Source organism: Python bivittatus, unplaced genomic scaffold, assembly GCF_059951505.1.
Source record: "Python bivittatus isolate LINGU-HERP-01145 unplaced genomic scaffold, Pbiv_v1 ctg000330_np1212, whole genome shotgun sequence".
NCBI classification, from domain to species: Eukaryota; Metazoa; Chordata; class Lepidosauria; order Squamata; family Pythonidae; genus Python; species Python bivittatus.
The window spans coordinates 41,429,761-41,447,236 of NW_028277058.1; the positions used below are offsets into that span (position 1 = coordinate 41,429,761).

At 37.9% G+C, this 17,476-nt stretch overlaps 1 protein-coding gene across 2 annotated transcripts in view; it reads right to left on the reverse strand.

Moving 5' to 3' along the window:
- ABTB3 (ankyrin repeat and BTB domain containing 3) overlaps nucleotides 1-17,476 on the reverse strand; it is a 213,526-nt gene that overhangs the window by 43,198 nt on the left and 152,852 nt on the right. For both annotated transcript variants that reach the window (XM_088141089.1, XM_088141088.1), the window contains exons 4-5: nucleotides 6,947-7,099; nucleotides 910-1,075 (exon numbers count right to left, since the gene is read on the reverse strand). In XM_088141089.1, the coding sequence (XP_087997215.1) occupies nucleotides 910-1,075; nucleotides 6,947-7,099 (319 nt within the window). The remainder of the gene's footprint in view (nucleotides 1-909; nucleotides 1,076-6,946; nucleotides 7,100-17,476) is intronic.

Below are 17,476 nucleotides of genomic sequence, written 5' to 3' on the forward strand. Positions count from 1 at the left end.
GCTTATTTTAACAGGTTAGACTGGAACTTTATCCTTACTGGCAAAACTACTAACTGCAATTGGAGGAGTAGAAGCTTTGGTATGCATGCCCATAATATATACTGATTTAATTTGAAATGAAATGCCAGGCAGCTCTGTCGAGAATTCCTAGCTCTAGGGAAATGCTGCCCTGTTTGGAGGAAAACTAGATTAACTGACTCTTCACTACAGAGACTTCTAGCTGCAAATTTATATTAATCTGAAATACTCTGTGCAGCTGATCAAGACATCCCTTGTGATTAGTGTTTCTTTGACAAGGTTATGCAGAAATGTAGTCAGGAAGGGATAATTAATCACTACACAAACATGTGAATGGGGGAAAAAGTAGTTGCTTTTTGTTTGTTTGTTTGAGGAGAGGTGTGCACATCAAAGAGAGAATAAACGGATGGAGCAAGAAAAAGTCATTTGCCAACCCACCTTCAGCAAAAAGGCCTTTTTTTTTTGGTAGGCCCGAGTTTTCCCAAGTGCTTCAGGGTTCTTACAGTTTTTGTTTTGTTTTTTAGAAATTTTAAAAACAAATATGAAGAGTGTATACAATATTATTATTTGTCCTTTGATGAAAAAAGGATAGGAAATCTTGCTCCTGGTATTTGGCAGTGAGATTCCTGGAGTTCCGATGGCCACAAAGGTTTCACAAGAGATGTACAGTTGCTCCCAAGAACTATTTTAAGTAAACATTCCATCCACATTACCAATTACTAATCATAAATATATCTATAGTATACTCCCCACATAAGCAACCCATCCAAGTAAAAGGAGCTCATTCTCCTTAAGCAGTTTGTTTCAAGCTATTCTGAAAATTAATACTTACATTCAAACTTTTTAAAAAAGAAAAGTCTTTTTTTCTACATGGGTTATATTTCTTTGTACCTGTTCACTCATGCTGTTAATTCCATCCGGACCCAGCAAAGATATGGCCTGCTTGACCAGATCTGTTCGGCCACAGGTCAACATGCGGAACCCTAGGTCTTGCTTGAATTTTGCTTCTGTGGCTACTGCGTCCAGTTTCCGAGAAGCACAGAAGCAGTCATCAATTCTGTGAATTGAAGAAAAGTGTTAGAAAATACTCTCAGAGGAGACTTTTGCCACTCATTTTTTCACTGCCACATTTTGCCTTTGAATGACATCCATTGCCATTGCAACAAACAACCTGAATAATGAACTGTCAAGGAGGATTTAGACATAGGAAATCTCCCCTCAATAACCATAACTATCGCTATCAGGTTCTTCAAGATGGGTTTGCCACATTTTTGCCCCTGAGTTTCTTTCCTTTAATATAGAGTTGCGGTATGACATTTGATTGTTACTCAGATTTTAAAGGAGCACAGCAATTGACAGGAAAAAGCAGCAGCTCAGATATATTAGAGCTAATAGGCAGAGACTGTGGTCTGATAGATTTGGGCTAAAGATGAGGACCTGGGTAAGCCTGTGATGGCTCATGGGCTCTCAGCCATAAAATAATGGCTCCCAGAGCTGGGAAGAATCCCCCCCCCCCGTTTTTTTTCCGGTGAGAAAAAAAGTAGAATAATCCGCTACAGCAGAAGGCAGCTCTTGGTGGCACTTAAGGGATGGACAGTATCAGGGAAACCAAAACTCTGTCCTGCATTCAGCCAGGCAGCATCTCCAACCTGTGGCTCTCCAGATATATGCAACTGCTATTCCCCTAATTCCTAACCACTGTTCTTCTAGATCTGGCCTCTATTCTAATTTCTTACCTAGTAAACATATTAAATTATATCAAGCCTTGTTAATATAAAGTCTGCCTAGTTGCTGACACTTTTGTTTCCCATCTCTTATGGAAGGATGGAACAGGATGGAAATAGGTAAATGTTAACAGCTAGATTTTATTATACTAAACATGGGATTCAACAATTATTTTATTGTTCCCTCTTCTTTACAGCATGACTTTGGAAAGCCCTTGATGCAATTTAACATTACTTTTGCACTTGATAGGACCTTTTGCAGTTCTGCTGACTTCCTACAGTTTATCAAGAACTGTAATTTGGGGCAGCATGGCTTTAACACCGTTTTTTCTTTCCCTCTTTTTAGATGGTGTAAAATATTTTGACTGATGAACTGTTCATGTAAAACTGTAACTCTGCAAATCACTTCATAAGCATTTAATTAGTCTAATACAATCACTGTCTTTAAGAAAACTTTGTTTCCTTTTCTAAAATAGCTACTTTTGCATTTATCCTTGATAATTTTCAAAATCGGACCATTTATAATGTCGGGACTTAGGACTGCTTTCTGTCTTAATTTGAATTTTTACAATATACATGTGATTTTATATTCTGTTTTTTGCTAAACAGCTACATGATAAAATAGTTCTGTACTATCTTGACATTTCACAGTCTGTGGGCATTTCCATACCACCAGCAATTTTCATCTCGTGAACCCTCACAAAGCCCTTTGAAACCAAATTGCAATCATTGTCACTGTAAATCTCTGTCACCCTTGAAATGCATAACATGTCTATATATGAAGGATATATATATGAAGGATAAGGGAAGGTTGATTACAAAAAATGTAAATAAAAGTGCTGAAGTCTGAGAATGGCTTTGTGGTTGCTCTCTGCTATTAAAAAGCCTCTGTGACTTACAAAGGTGAAATAAGAGCATACAGATTATTTTTTCGATAGTTAAAATCATAATTGCACATTAGTATGGTGGCTGGAACTAGGGAGAAGACATATAATTTCCAAACAATCCATACAATTGGGCACTCCAGCAATAGGATACTGAACTTCTACTGGGGTGGAGGGATCATGAAGTGGAGGAGGCTCATTGGAATTCAGATGCTGGGAGATGAGATGAAACAAGACTTCAAATTAAAAGGAAAATGGACCACTTGCAAAGGCCACAGAACCAGAGCAATCCAATGCAAAAGATAACTAAATTTCAGTACTGGCTATGCCATAGCAGAGTCAGTGTGAAAGCAGGTCCAGAGCTGATAATAAAGAAGCCCAAAACTTTGTTATGGAAGTATACACTACCTCCAAAACTCACCCTGTAGCTTTGCCTGATAATTCTAAGAATTCCTATCATGCACAAAAATAATTGCTGCGTACATCATTAACCTCTGATATTGAAAAGAGTTAATTTAGAAACATACCCACAAGTTTATTAATGATAGCTATGGCAGCATAACTAGTATAATAGCAGATAGAGAAGGACTGAATTAGATCAGGAATGCAATAAGGGGATGAGTAAAGTTTATCTCCATTGCTAATAAAATTCCAATCTATATTGGAGGGCCAGAACTAACAATTTGGATACGTGTCTGCACGACAGGACAACCTAGGCAACAAACATGCAGTTAAGGTAACATATAGGTTAATTCTTACTATGCATATAAGTGATCTAGACAGGGAAATTGCAATGTAATGAAAGCAAATCCTTATGTATTGTTAAGAAACAGAATGGCCTGCAAGACGATGCACATTCCATGCACTGGATTGCTTCCATACAATAATTTCCCAACTTGGTGTCTTCCAGATGCATTGAATGCAATTTCTAACAAGCCCAGCCAATACAGACCACTGGACAAAAATTCCCCTGTTAAGGAAATATATTAGTATCTTGTTTCTCGTAGTAGGGGAAAATTGTTTCGGGGAGCAAATTATATTCAGGAAATGGGGTCTGTGGAAAAGGGCCTCAGTTTACCACTCTTCTGCTATACGGATTCAATTCAGGAATTCTTAAAACTGCATTTCAGGCTGGGCAATGAGACGTAAGAATATCTAGACAAATTTCCTATCAAGTAAGTTTTCAGATCCTCTTCATCGTCTGGAATCATCCACATCAGAAGGCTGCTGGGTTGTCAAGGAGTTTGTTTGCAGCCACATGCTGGGCTGGTATTTTTGTCCCTAATTATTGCAGCTCTCATGGCTGAAATTAGAGAATTAGTCAAAATTTGGGATGCGGACAAGGACACTCAAGGAGAGAAGCTTATGAAGGGGATATTGTAACTAATTTGGTGGAAAACTAGATTGTATTACTGTATTAGTTGGCTCAGTAAAGATATTCTACTTTTTCGCTCTTCCTAGTTTATTTAAATAAAGTAAGGTTATAAATGCTTTTTCCAAGTCCCTTTCTTTTTAAGATCCCAGCTTGCTCATTAGGTATCTACCCAAACTATGCTCCCAGGAAGTAAGTTGTGGAAGACACAAAACAATCATGAACATATGTGTTTTACCATAAATATAGAGCAGCATAGTCCATTCTCTTTTCATTCTTGAGTCACCAAACTACATGCCGCCCTTAAAATTTAAAACCCTTACCATGACCTCCAAATGTTTTTACTACTAAATCACGGTGCTATCTGGGGCTTATGACAGCATCATGGTACCTGCCCTATAGACTATTAAACCATTCAACACTTCGTCTGCTTGGCCAATACCCAAGCATAGACAACCTCCAGGCAATCAGTACTTGGCCACCAGTTGACAACTGTTTTGACCCAACCCCTTGTGCCTAAATATCCAACTTCTCCAAGTTAGAGAAAAAAAGATAAAAAAGAGAGTTTTTGTGCTGGCATGGTGGCAATTGTGTATTATTTTAAAACTGCTGGCAAGCAAGGATTGCAACATTTGGACTTCTTTATCAAACCAGCATGCCTACAATAGGATAACAGCTGGGAGGGAAGAGCAAGAAATACAGACTGTCTCTTCAAAGCAAAGCAGTGTTACATTCCTGATTGAGGAGTGGCAAATCTCCCTTGAAACAATTTCCTTTCATGTGTCAGAAAGGACAAAGAAATTTAGAATTTATTGCACTGGCCAGCCTCTGGCTACATCATCATCTGATCAATGAGAGAGGGGTTCATCTCACTCTAGTAACAGAACTGCACCTTCACACAGAAGAGACCTAAATACGAATAAAGGATTTCTGGAACATGAATCAGTGACACCAAGCTCTCATAAGTAATTGCACATTCTAGGAATGAGCAAAAGGTAACTTATTCTGGCAGATTTCTGGGTATTTCATAATATCTGGGAAAGCCCAATAAAGTAACAATAAAGAGCTTTCAACTTTTTAATTGAAATATAAATAAAACCCAATGTTGGCTATTTACTTAGCTTCAGAGTTCATCACTTATAAGACTAGGAGTATTAGATAGCTGACTCTGGTTGTTTTTTCAGGGTAGCTATGCTGGACTTTTCAGAGGTTTTACAGTAACGTGTGCAATAATATATATGAAGGTTTATATTTGTATATACATACACACACAAAAGGAATGGCAACCTGTGGCCTGCAGTCTCAATGCAAGCTCCAAACTTCTTTCTTGCAAACCCCAAAAACTATGCCACTGAAAACTGGCATGAAGTTATTGAGAAATGGCAGCATGATTTCTGGCCATTTCCAGTGGAAATTAAGCATTAAAAACAGTAAAAGTCATCTTTTAAGCCTAACATGTTAAAAAAAATAAAACAAAGCAGGATTATTCCTCAAAACAGAAATCCACTGTCTTGGATCCAGACTTTGCCCACAGATTCACTCCCTGCAATCCTCAACCTCCTCCTCATATTTAATAGAAGGCCAGCTCTCAACTAGAGAGCCAGTTTGGTGTAGCTGGGTGACCTTGGGCCAGTCACTCTCTCTTAGCCCTGGGAAGAAGGCAGTGGCCAAGCACTTCCAAGAAAACTGCAGGGGCTTGTCCAGGCAGTTGCCAGGAGTCAACACTGACTTGAAGGCACCAAAAAAACAAAACAGAAAAACCTCTCACTACCTCAAGGTTATCCATCCTTCATACATTGTATTGCAATCTATTGTATCCTCAGTGTGTACTGAGATACAATAGATTACTAACATTATTGCTTCCCTTCCTTTGTACTTAATTCTCAGCAGGTGGCTTAAGGAACACTGAGGTGCCAGTAAAACACACACACAGAGCAACATCCCAATCCAAAAGTGGGCCCACTTTTGGCATATATCATGCCTTATGCTTTAAAACATCATTAGAAAACTTTTTTTTTTTTTGCATTGATATAAGAAATGTTGAAATCTGCTAACACATATGCAGTAGACAATCCTTTTCTCATATAATGAAGGGAGATCTTGCAATTGACTGTGAAGCTGCTGACAAAAATATCCATGTTTATTTGGGTTTGAAATCACTCGTCTCCAAAGAAGACTCCAGGACCGTCATTTTTTACTCTGCTCTGAAGCTATTCAGCCACCACATGATAATTCCTACCTTGACTGATTCTTAATCCCAAACACTAGGTCATCTTGTGTAAAAGAGGGGGGAAATTTCTCACAATGCAAAATGCATCAACTTTTATGTTTTTCTTAAACTTCCACATACGTGAGAGCCATAGCAACAGGCTTCTTTATAAAATGCAACATATAGAATGTACAGTGGCGTTGTGAAATCCCTAGATGCAATGCTGCCTTTTATTTATTCTATTAAAAATAAGCAAAACTAATAACAGCACCACATCTTTTCGGAAAGAGACATCAGCATGAAAAGCAGAATCTAGCAGGAGTCAAAAGTGCAAAACGGGCCATCTACAGCAAGGAAGAGGAAAAAGGTAGTTCTACAGCCTTTGAAACAGCAGCTCCAAATTTTGCAAACCAGCACAGCAAGATTGAGCTAAATTAGATGAACCCTTCAGTCCCTCAGAAGAAAAACAGCATCTGATAACAAAAAGGAAAAAAACAAACAAGAATTCGAAAGAAAAGGCTTAAGGCTTGATCCAGCTAAACATGCAAGTACACCAGCCTCACAAATTCCAAAACCAGTTTCAGTAGCTATATGGGAAAAAATGCAGTTATCCCTTTTGGGAAATGGTTAAAAAATATAAAGAGATTCAGATTTGCGTATGCGACTGGCCTCTCGTTCTGTGTTATTACAGCACAGCAATTTCTTCATCACATAATGTCACCGCTTTGCACAGACTTACTTTAACTGCCGAGGTTCACAGTCAACTCCTGGAAGCAACAGCCGGGCTGCTTGTCGTACATCATCACTATCCACCGAGAAACTGCGACGGTGCCCTGCGTGAGCGAGAGCGACTCGTATCCATTCCATCAGAGGGGGCAGCACTATAAACGGCCTAGAAAGAAAAGCAAAGAAGCTGGGTTCTCTGTGTCCAGTCATGATGAAGATGAAGACTCCCAGTTACCCTGAACGGGTGGGTTAAGCCAAACCGTGGAATAACAACAACAACAACAACAACAACACCCAACACCCCAGACTTAACCATTGTTGATAAGAAAGACAAACAAGTCTGGATAGTGGACACTGCAATACCTGGAGACAGCAGAATAGAAGAGAAAGAACTGGCGAAAATCACAAAATATAAAGACCTGCCAACAGAAGTAGAATGACTATGGCAAAAGAAAGCAAAAATAGTACCAATAGTGATAGGCACCTTAGGTGCAATCCCAAAACATCTGGAGCACCACTCAAACACCATCAGCATTGACAAAATCGCCATCAGTCAACTGCAAAAGGGAGCTTTACTTGGAACAGCTGACATCCTGCCATGATAACCTTTAGCACCATCAAACAACAACATCTGCCTATCCTCGGTCCTTCGGAAGGACTCGATAGGTGGATTAAAATGCCAAAACATCTGGCTGACTGTGCAACCAACAATAATTTATTAAACTTGTATGCCGCCCAACTCTCAATGACACTGGTTATTATAAAATGATAATATATAATTAGAATTATAAAAAATATAAAAATTATAGTTTTTCTTGTATGGAAATTGGTTTCCTTTCCCTGTGGTAACATTTCCCAAATGTTTGCACATGAGTCTAAGCTTTTTTCCAATCCATCTGTATTTCCTTTGGGATTTGCCCACTTTACTCCATACTAAGAAAACCTTAAACCCCAATCACAGTCAAAACAGCTACTCGTTTTCTTTAAAGTCAGAAAGGTAGTTTTTATCAAAGTTTCTTTTTCAGACATAAACAAAGAACCAGAGTAATAGGATAGCCCATTCCTTCCTCTCAACCAACCTGATGGAAAGGATGTTAAAATCTATATGATGAAATGTTAACTCTGGAATGTGTGTAACATTAAATGTTGACCAGTGTACTGAACCACGTCTGCCTGATATTAAAAATGCAGTGACCTTGAGAGAGCAAGGCAGAGGATTCCATTATAGTTTTACATGAATAACTGATATCTTTCTTTTTAAAGTTGCAATCACAAGAAAGTACATTGGAATAAAATACATTTCAGAATGACAGCCACCAGTCTCCTTTGTCGGGTTTCAGCAGGCTCTTGTATTTTAATTCCAAAACTGCAACCTGTCCTGTTCTTGGCAGGAAGACAAGAGTTTCACTTCCTCATTAGAGATACAGGATTTGAGAGCAGAGCAGAAAATACAAACAGAATTCAAAAGAAAGGCTTAGGGCTTGATTCAGCTACTTAAAAGGAAGGCACATACATATCTTGCAGACGGCAAGGAGGCAGCTTATTAAACTCTGTCTATCCAGCCTGTGTAAAAACATCTGGGGATATGGCATGAGATTAATATATGATACACTCTGGGAATCACAATAAATACTTTACTATGTGATGACAAAACTATGCAAAGGGAAGCAGCATAATCTGCAGTTAGATATGTCCAGACTAATTATGAGCTGAGTCAATACCTCTTATGAGCTCAATCTCTAATTAATCATGCTGAAATTTCCTGCTGAAACTTAGCTAGTGAAGGCAAAGACAATGACAAAAGCAGCAGGATCACTGGTAGGAGCAGCACTGTGGTTAAGCATTGTGGATATTACAGTATGGGCTACTCAGAAAAGACTCCCTTTCCAGAAGTCTTGATGTTTCATTTGCATTCTCAGTAGCATTACAGCCTGCAGAACCCTTGGAAAATTTTGCTTTCCTGGTCTTCCAAAACTTGACCAAAGTGCCAGCACTTAGACTGAATTGCAGAATGTTTCTCATACTCAAAAGTAATTGATATACGGGTATTCCCCGGGTTAAGAACCCCCAGTTTGTAGATAGCCCATAGTTCAGAACGGAACCTACTGTGGCAAAATTTGAGTTAAATACACAATGATTTGTACACAATGGTTTGAGTTCATTACACAGTACCACTTACACAGTATTATACAATAATACTGTCCTTTTTACATGCAAATTGGACTTAAGGATAGACCTGGGGAATGGAACTCGTTCTTAAACTGGGGACTACCTGTAACAATCAGTATAGGTCTGCCTGGTTGGTTAGATTTAGCCTGTGTGTGTGTGTGTGTGCGTGTGTGTGTGCACACGCACGTGTGCGCGCATGCATGTGTCTATCTACATATTTTTCTTTGATCTTAGTAACAGTACATTTCTGGGACAAAGGCCTCTATGAGATAAATACTGAAGAATATTTTGTTATAGTTCTTTTATACGAAAACTGACTCTTTCCAAGATGTTGGGGAACCAAGAATGATAGATATGGCAAACTCCATATAGGACAGTGTTTCTCAACTTCAACAACTTTAAGATGTGTGGACTTTAACTCCCAGAATTCCCCAGTCAGCACTGATACAGGCAAATATGTATGTATACCACCTGGAGGTTTTGGACAAAAGGCAGGAAATAATCAAAGAAAGAAAAAAAGAAACACGATGGGGAGAAGTTAGCCAGTGCTACTTTGCCAGTTTAGTTAGTCATTATCTCCCAGTTTTTATTTACTTCCGAAGGTTATTGTGAAGATAAAATGGAAGTTGGTAAATAAATAGTGCATCTTATAAAAACAAAAAATTATTTAATTTACTTTATGGTAATTAAATACTTCTGTTTCCCAAGCTTTTTTTAATAACTTCCTTAAATCTTTTTAGCCGTTTAAAATAAAATTACAACAAGGAACTGGGAAACTAAAATAAACAAACATAATAGTGAAAAGATAAATAACAAGGTTATTGGATTCTGTTTTAAATTTTTTTAAAAGAACAATGTGTCCAATCTGTCGTTCTTAATTTGTGCTTGTTGCAATTAAATTGAGATTAAATATGCACTTTTACACAATGGAGATTTTAGAATGAGAGCTGCATCTGAAAGGCACTAGATTGGTGAAGAGTGCATTTACAAAAGGGCTGCCATGGAAGATTTGCTTATTCACAAAAAGACGGCTGTAGTGGAAATGGAGCCAAACTCTCCTTCACCAGAAGGAGTGCTGGCCCCATAGATGCTGTCTACGGTTCCAGAGAAGATGTAAGAGGCCCCAAGACATTCCTGCAAATCAATGAGATGCTAGAGGCTGATGTGGCATGCCAGCTCCCTATGTAATTTGATTAATTAAAATAATCTTAGCAAAAGCTAAGTGGGACAAGGAACCTAGTGGGCAGAAAGGAAGGCGTCTAGGCCACATGCTGCATGGGCTAGACCATATAATAAATGTTTGGGGGTCAGTGAACAATATGAAACTTCATGAAGGGATCAATGAGCTGAAGAGTTTGGAGATCCCTGGGCTAGACTCACTCTGCTCCTGGGCAATACCTGTCTGGTTCTCACCAATCCATGTGAATAGGTTCTCTTTTCTGTCATTATTCTAAATGACCATTATGCAACTTTTCTCCCTGTTATTAGCTGGTCTTGCCTAAAGCAAAATTTTTCAATCTATTCATACTGCACCTCTAAGACTTACAGCGGCATAGCTGCGTGCTATATGTGAGCCCAGCTACTGTGGGTCCACACACTTAAAATAAATCATGGTTTGCCTCAAGATATGACCCATATTTCCCCATTCCAATTCCTTTCACTGCTTCCTCTCCTCCTGGACACAATGCTTCACATATTGCATTACAAGATACTACGGTTTCTTTGGATTGGTTTTAGTGTACTATAAATCTTGCTTATACATCATGGTTTAGCATGCACCCTGACAAAAATCAGTAAAGTAAGAGCTGTTACTGATTGCTATGTTCTATCATAGTTAATATTAATTAATACTCTTCTAGACTTCTCCACTATGGACTGTCATATTCAACTTCCTATTGTTATTCCTGTCTTCCACCAGCTCCCACAGCCTTTCAATCAGCTAGACTGCATCTAGAGCACTGCAAATCATTTCCCATTCCAGAAGATTCCACTTCCAGACATAGGGAGTCATTCCCACACCATTCAGAGGTGCCTATTCAAAGAGGAAAAAGAAAAGATTCAGGCAGCACCAGCGTATGAGTCAAAAATCATACAATGAAACCCAAACTTTCAGCATCTTCTTCCAAGATTTAGAAATAGAAATTGTGTATTTGGGCATACATTGAATAGCAAGTCAGTGTGATACACAGTATATCCAGTCACTATTTCCTGCCATCATTAAGAGATTTGAGATATTTTTTTTTTATTTTAAAACTTCCTGGGCTAATAATGATCCTGTAAATTTACAGGGAAGAAAAGAAAAAAGAAAAGAAAGATGAGAATGCTGAAGAGTGAAAAATGTAACCCATATGTCTAATATGTTGGAGAGGTTAGTTGACCTTAGGGTTACATCTGTAATTTATTTAGCAAGACTGAAGCAACAAGATTAAATCAAGTTTTATTTTTATTTATAGTTTTAAACTGCAAGGTTTATAACATATGTGGTTATCTTTCTTCAAAAGGCTTGGCTCTCCACCATGTAATCTATTTGCAAATTTCAAGCTACCTTTAAAGCCAACATACATTTTCCCCATCTTGTTCTCACCATCTGGAGATCCTAGATGCATGTAGCATGAAGCTAAACTTGCAGAGTATCTTCAGTCCATCCTTCCTCTAAGAGGAGTGCTTGCAAAGTATGGTCAAAGAAGCCAAGATGGTGACCTCAACAACGTAACTGAAGCTTCATCCATTTTTTATGTGTGTTGCACCTGGCCACCATCTTAACTTTTTTTTACCATATCCTGTGGATACCACTGATTACTAAGCCTGTGCTTATGGAGCCATTCAATCAGTGCTGGTAGCTGCTGAGTTCATCCCTTCCCACCAACCAAACTCTAGCGTTCTGTGAACCAACAACTGACCCACTCCTCGTCTTTCACAAAGACAGAAGCAGCAAAGCAAAATAAGAAAAAAACCACTTTCATTTCAGGAAGGTTTGTAAAATGTATTAGCCCAACAAACCTTTCAAGGGAATAAATGTGCCTTTTTTCCCTTTTGGTTCAGTATAAGCATGATGGATATTAGCTTGGTCAGGTAGGTAGTATGTCCAATGAAAATGCATTCAGCCAGAAGAACAAGATGACTTTGCTTTCGTCTGTCTCTGAGGAAGGGGAAACATGAATTTCAAAGGATGGTACGGAGCTAATTTGGGAGGATTTTTGAAGTTTGTGACTGCTGGTAAGAACAATGAGAACATTGTGTGATAAGGCTCACTGAAAGATATAGCTGAAAAGCCATCAAATGAGATTGGCCAACTGAAAACCTTTTAAGATTATTCAGAAATGCATATATTTTCACACAAGGCTGCAAAGTAATTTTGCTTGTCTACTAAAGTAAAGCAGGAAGAGAATATATTAATAGAGATAAAAATAAAATCTCCTTTACGCTAAGTTCAACTCAACTTCTAAATAATACAAAAGTGTTCTGTTACTCCCTTTCTCCAGAATCCTGTTTTCTAGCCTAAAACCCTGGGATTTCCTGATAGTCTCCTATCCAAGAACTATCTTGCTCAGGTCCCTCTGAGATTAAGCAAGGTCATCTAGGTGCTGCCTTCTAGCTAGGTCAAGAACCCTATTGTAAGAACCAAATCAGAAGCACCCTGGTACAGAAAATTTAAAAATCAAGTTATCATCTGCCTGTTTCAGAACCCACGGGGTGGTAATGCATTCTCATTCAGTCTCCAGCATCTTACGTACAGCTGAGAAGGGCTTCTGTCTGTCTGTCTGTCTGTCTGAAGATAGATTTGCTGCTAGTCAAAGTAGACAACACTGAAGTAGATGGATCAATGGTGTGACTCGGTATCAAGCATTTTCCTAAGTTTATTTTGCCATCTTCTCATTTGCTTTCTAGGTACCTCCTCCTTTTTTGTTCATGCGATCCCCTTTTCTCTTTCACCTTTCTAAACCTTTTTTTGCTTTTCTTCATGCTCTTTTCCACTCTTTCTCTCTCTCCAGGAAGATATCAGGAAAGAGACAGTTGTGCTGGTTAAGTGTTGCTATGTGTGTTTGAAGGGGACAGTAACAGATCGAACAGCTAGCCTCTCTCTCTCCTTCTTTACCTACCTATCTATTGTATAGGCAACTTTGTGTATATTCATTAAATTTTCCAAAGAGAAGTTAGCAATATTCCCAGCATAAAAGTGTTGTATTTGTATACATTATGCATAGATCAGCTTTCCCCAACCAGGTGCCTGCCAGATGTCTTGGATTTGGGCCATGCATCCCCAACACATCTGGAGAGAAGACGGGTATGCATGTGGCTGTCTATCTCTCTGGGTGTCTATTACTGTCTTTAACTTCAGAACCCTCTCATGATTTGTTGTTAATTAAATTTTCTCCCAACATTATTGCCCTTTTACTTATGAACTGCGCAACATATTGTTCCCATATTTTACAGTGCATAGTAAAGACTGAGGAACATCAATACAATAAATACGTTTGCAGTATATGTTAAGGCTTCACATGCAGTTGATCAAAATTCAGCATGCTGCACACACACCCATAAATTCCCTATGCATTAAACCTTAGGCTGAAAATTAAAGGTCAGGGGGCAAATTGAAGCGCAAGTGAATTAAACCTTGAACAGCAAAATCAAAGCCTGCAGAACAACAGATTTTTATTTTTATTTTTATTTTTTTTGCACAAGAACTCTGGAGGTTAAAAAAAATCTCTATAGAGAGAAAGCACTGTATGCTGCCTGGTAAAATTAACACTGATGCAGGAACTACTAAAGTACATTTTCATTGAGACATAATAGGAAAAGAATTCTATAGAACAAGACAACATAAAAGATGTTGTCAGTACAGTTACTTCATAAAAGGTGGCTGAAAGATCTCAGAAGACTAATAAGCAGAGATAAACTAGGCTTTACAGCTCTTTAAAGAATCTCTTTAAAGAACCTTTAAAGATATTCATCTTTGGGTGGATCTCCACTATACTAGCATGTTGGATTCAAAACCAAAACTCATCATTTAATATTAGTCATATTGACCTGATGCAACTATATAAAAGAAAGTGGTTCAGGTATGAAACAAAAATAAACTAATTTCAGTTAAAAATGAGTGCAAATGATCCCAGGAAGGAGCACTTACAACTGTTAATATCTGACCTTTAAAAAACTCTATGTTCCTGCTGAGTATATTTCATAAAACAGATCTTCAGTAAATGCATTACGATTGCATTCATTTGCCTTTCAAAAGAATCTATTTGGTGATCCGGGTTCCTGGTTGCTCAGTGGAAATGGTTAGGCTACTTGGCAGAAAGGTTATAAGAAGACCTAATGTAATAAAATTGAATTAAAAAATTCAATTTTTTAGAGGGTTGAACCTTTCTATGAGGATCAGAAGTGGGAAATGTGAAAATAATGGATTCAAGAATGATAAAAATGCTTCAGATTGGATTTCTAACCATCACTGTTTTTCCTTGCTTATTAGGAAAAATTATTTTTAAATTACATGATTTTTAGTAATTTTTATTAAGGCTCTACAAATCCTCTCTGCTTGACTGTATTTTTTTTTCTTTCCACTATTCAGTGATTGGGAATGAGATATATACACAGGGCTAGAAAAAAGTAAGATACTAAATATCCAGAGACCAGTGAATCCATATAAAGTAAACTGTAAGTGAAATTGCAGCCCAAAGGAAGATAGGAAATTTCCACACCAGCATTTTGCCACAGCACTTTTCCAAAAGAAAGAATATGTACCAAGCATTGGTGGTTCATTAAGGTTGCACTGTTCTGCTTCCAACTTTTCTATGGGGCCAATAATAGACTGGTCACAAATTTCAGAATTAAGAAGAACAAAACTGAGAATAGCTGGTTGCAGGAAAGTATCACACAAGATTCTAGGCTCTTTTAAGAGGGTTTCAGCATTAATTCTTGTTGGATATTTGCAAGATCTACAGCTTTAATAGAATTAACTATAGAGTTAACAAGAGATTGCTTTTTGGCTGTGAACATAATTGAATCAGGTGGTGAACTCTGTATAAGAGAAGTATTCTTCTTACTTGTTTTGCTTTTCTGATTTTTCCTTAATTCCCTGCTGTCTTGTGTATAATACAAATATAATTTGTATTATATTATTTATTTGTTTGTTGTTACTTTTATGTACTGTTAAAGATATATTTTATGCCTAATTTTTCTCTTTTGAAATACATATAAAGGTTGATATTTATATTTCTTGTCTTCTCTTAATCTTATTACCCAACAATTCTCAGAGGTTATAAATAGGAGGAGAGTAGCTGGGCTTCAGACTGAACCCAATGGAAAGCTTTAGGCATGCAAACCAAATCCAAGCAGTCCCCTCTGATTCCTGGAAGGTTCAGGAGACTCAAGCACTGGAGATAGAAAAGGGTGCAATACAAACTACTGTACTCTATTACCAAAGGCAAAAAGGGAAACAGAATCATTAACAGATTGGGGGGAAAGGCATCTCAGACAAGGAACATTTCACATGAAATTGAACTTGCTATATCCCTCAGAGGTTATTGGCATCACCAACCAAGAGATGCAGATGAGGATCTTTCCATTCAAGCTTCAGAACTTCAACACAGGAGGAGCTGCATATATTCCTCTGTGGGGTGAAAGAGAAAAACAATCCACGTACAGAAAGCAACAGACTAGCAGTTGCATTGAACTTTTACACTGGTGATGGGACATTTTCCTGTCTTCTTCCCCTTCCTTATTTCCTTTCTAATACAAAAGCAAAGAACATAAAACTAAAAATAATTCCTTCTTGCAAATATCCCTCCCTCCCAAAAAAAGAAAAGAAAAGAAAAGAATGAGCTGTTCAAAAAGGAAAGTGCTAGCAATAAATCATATGCTAGACAGAAATGGTATCTCTTTGGTGAAACTAAAAACACAAAAGGAACTTTTGAAAGCACTAATAGAAGCCACGCTAACCAGTCACATTTGTGAGGCTGCATGAGAACTGAAACTAAAAAGGAAAGCATTAACTCAGTAGAGTGGAAAGATCTGGGCTGGGCCTCTCCAATCTTTTGCACTTGAGATTTTCGGTGCTGAAGATGAAGGCACATCTGATCAGGCAGCAGAAGGAATCTTTGCTCTTTCCAAGTCAGCCACAAGTTCCTGGCAACCATACAGAAAGCTTATTCTGGCTTTGACCACATTACCACCGTTCCTAAAGTGGTTTTCCAGGGAAAGGGAATTTGTCAAATAAGGTTTAAAAAGGAACAGACTTTCCTCTGGTTTTAATATAGTTCCAATTACTTCATAACTGCTAAAGTAGTAATGTGCATAGAAATATAACTAGATTATAGAATAAGGTTGCTGCCTATCATTTTTTTTTTTAATTTACCTGGCCAGAATTTTAGGGGTTTTAAATTGGTGTAAAAATAGAGATGGCAATTTGAAAATAAAATATGTGCAGATTAAATGTTCCTACAGATCCACCTTGGACTTCTCACACCACTCCTATGTCCAATACATTACTTAGCATACTTTACTATCACTAAATATATAATAGTAGCATATATTGAAATTCAATATATTGTGTAGATATTAACTTTTCTTGAGTATTACTCTGAGATTGTTGGGATGACTACTTTGTACACAGCATGCAAAATCAGTGTAATCCAGGCCTTCTTAATGCAAGCACAGTCTGTGTAGTATGTACTACTGCAGTATGTTTACTGAAGTCTAACCACTTCTTTACTATCTTCAGTCTTTGAAGTCCCAGGAGGCAGCAAAGAAGAGGGGGAAGTAATTTAATTTCTGGAATGCAACTATACACGGAGGAAAAGAAGGACCAGTAAGAGTGCTTGGTGTGATTAAGCAGTAGTCGTGGATTCACCAGAGTTGGGTGAGCAAGAAGCCAATTCTAGCTGGTTTAAATTTACTAAGCAGAAGCAGCAAGCAAGGAATTCACCAATTTGACAGTCCCACAAATGACCCAGGGTGAAGTTACATTAGGGCATGGTGGAGGACTTCAAGAAAGAGGCCATCATTTTGATATTCCCACATGCTAAAACAGAAGCCATACTCTGATAAAAGGGGGAAGGGGGAACTACTAAGTAATGAAGAAAGTTTCACTGAATGGTTTTCAATAGACCCTTAAAAGGCACAATGGTAAGTACTTTTAAGTGAGAAAAAAAAAATCCCTGCAGAAAACTTACATTTGGAAATAGCTCTGCTGGATGAACCATTTTAGCTACTGGCATCATAGGTTTGGATCTTGAGATATAGTCAGCCAAAAGATAATGAGTGATGAACTTGTTCAATGTCATTTCTGAATATCAACAGGCTTTATTAGCTGTCTGCTACTCTCTGAAGATTATTCTTTTGATGGTGGTTCCTATTCAGGCCCTATTTCCCAAAT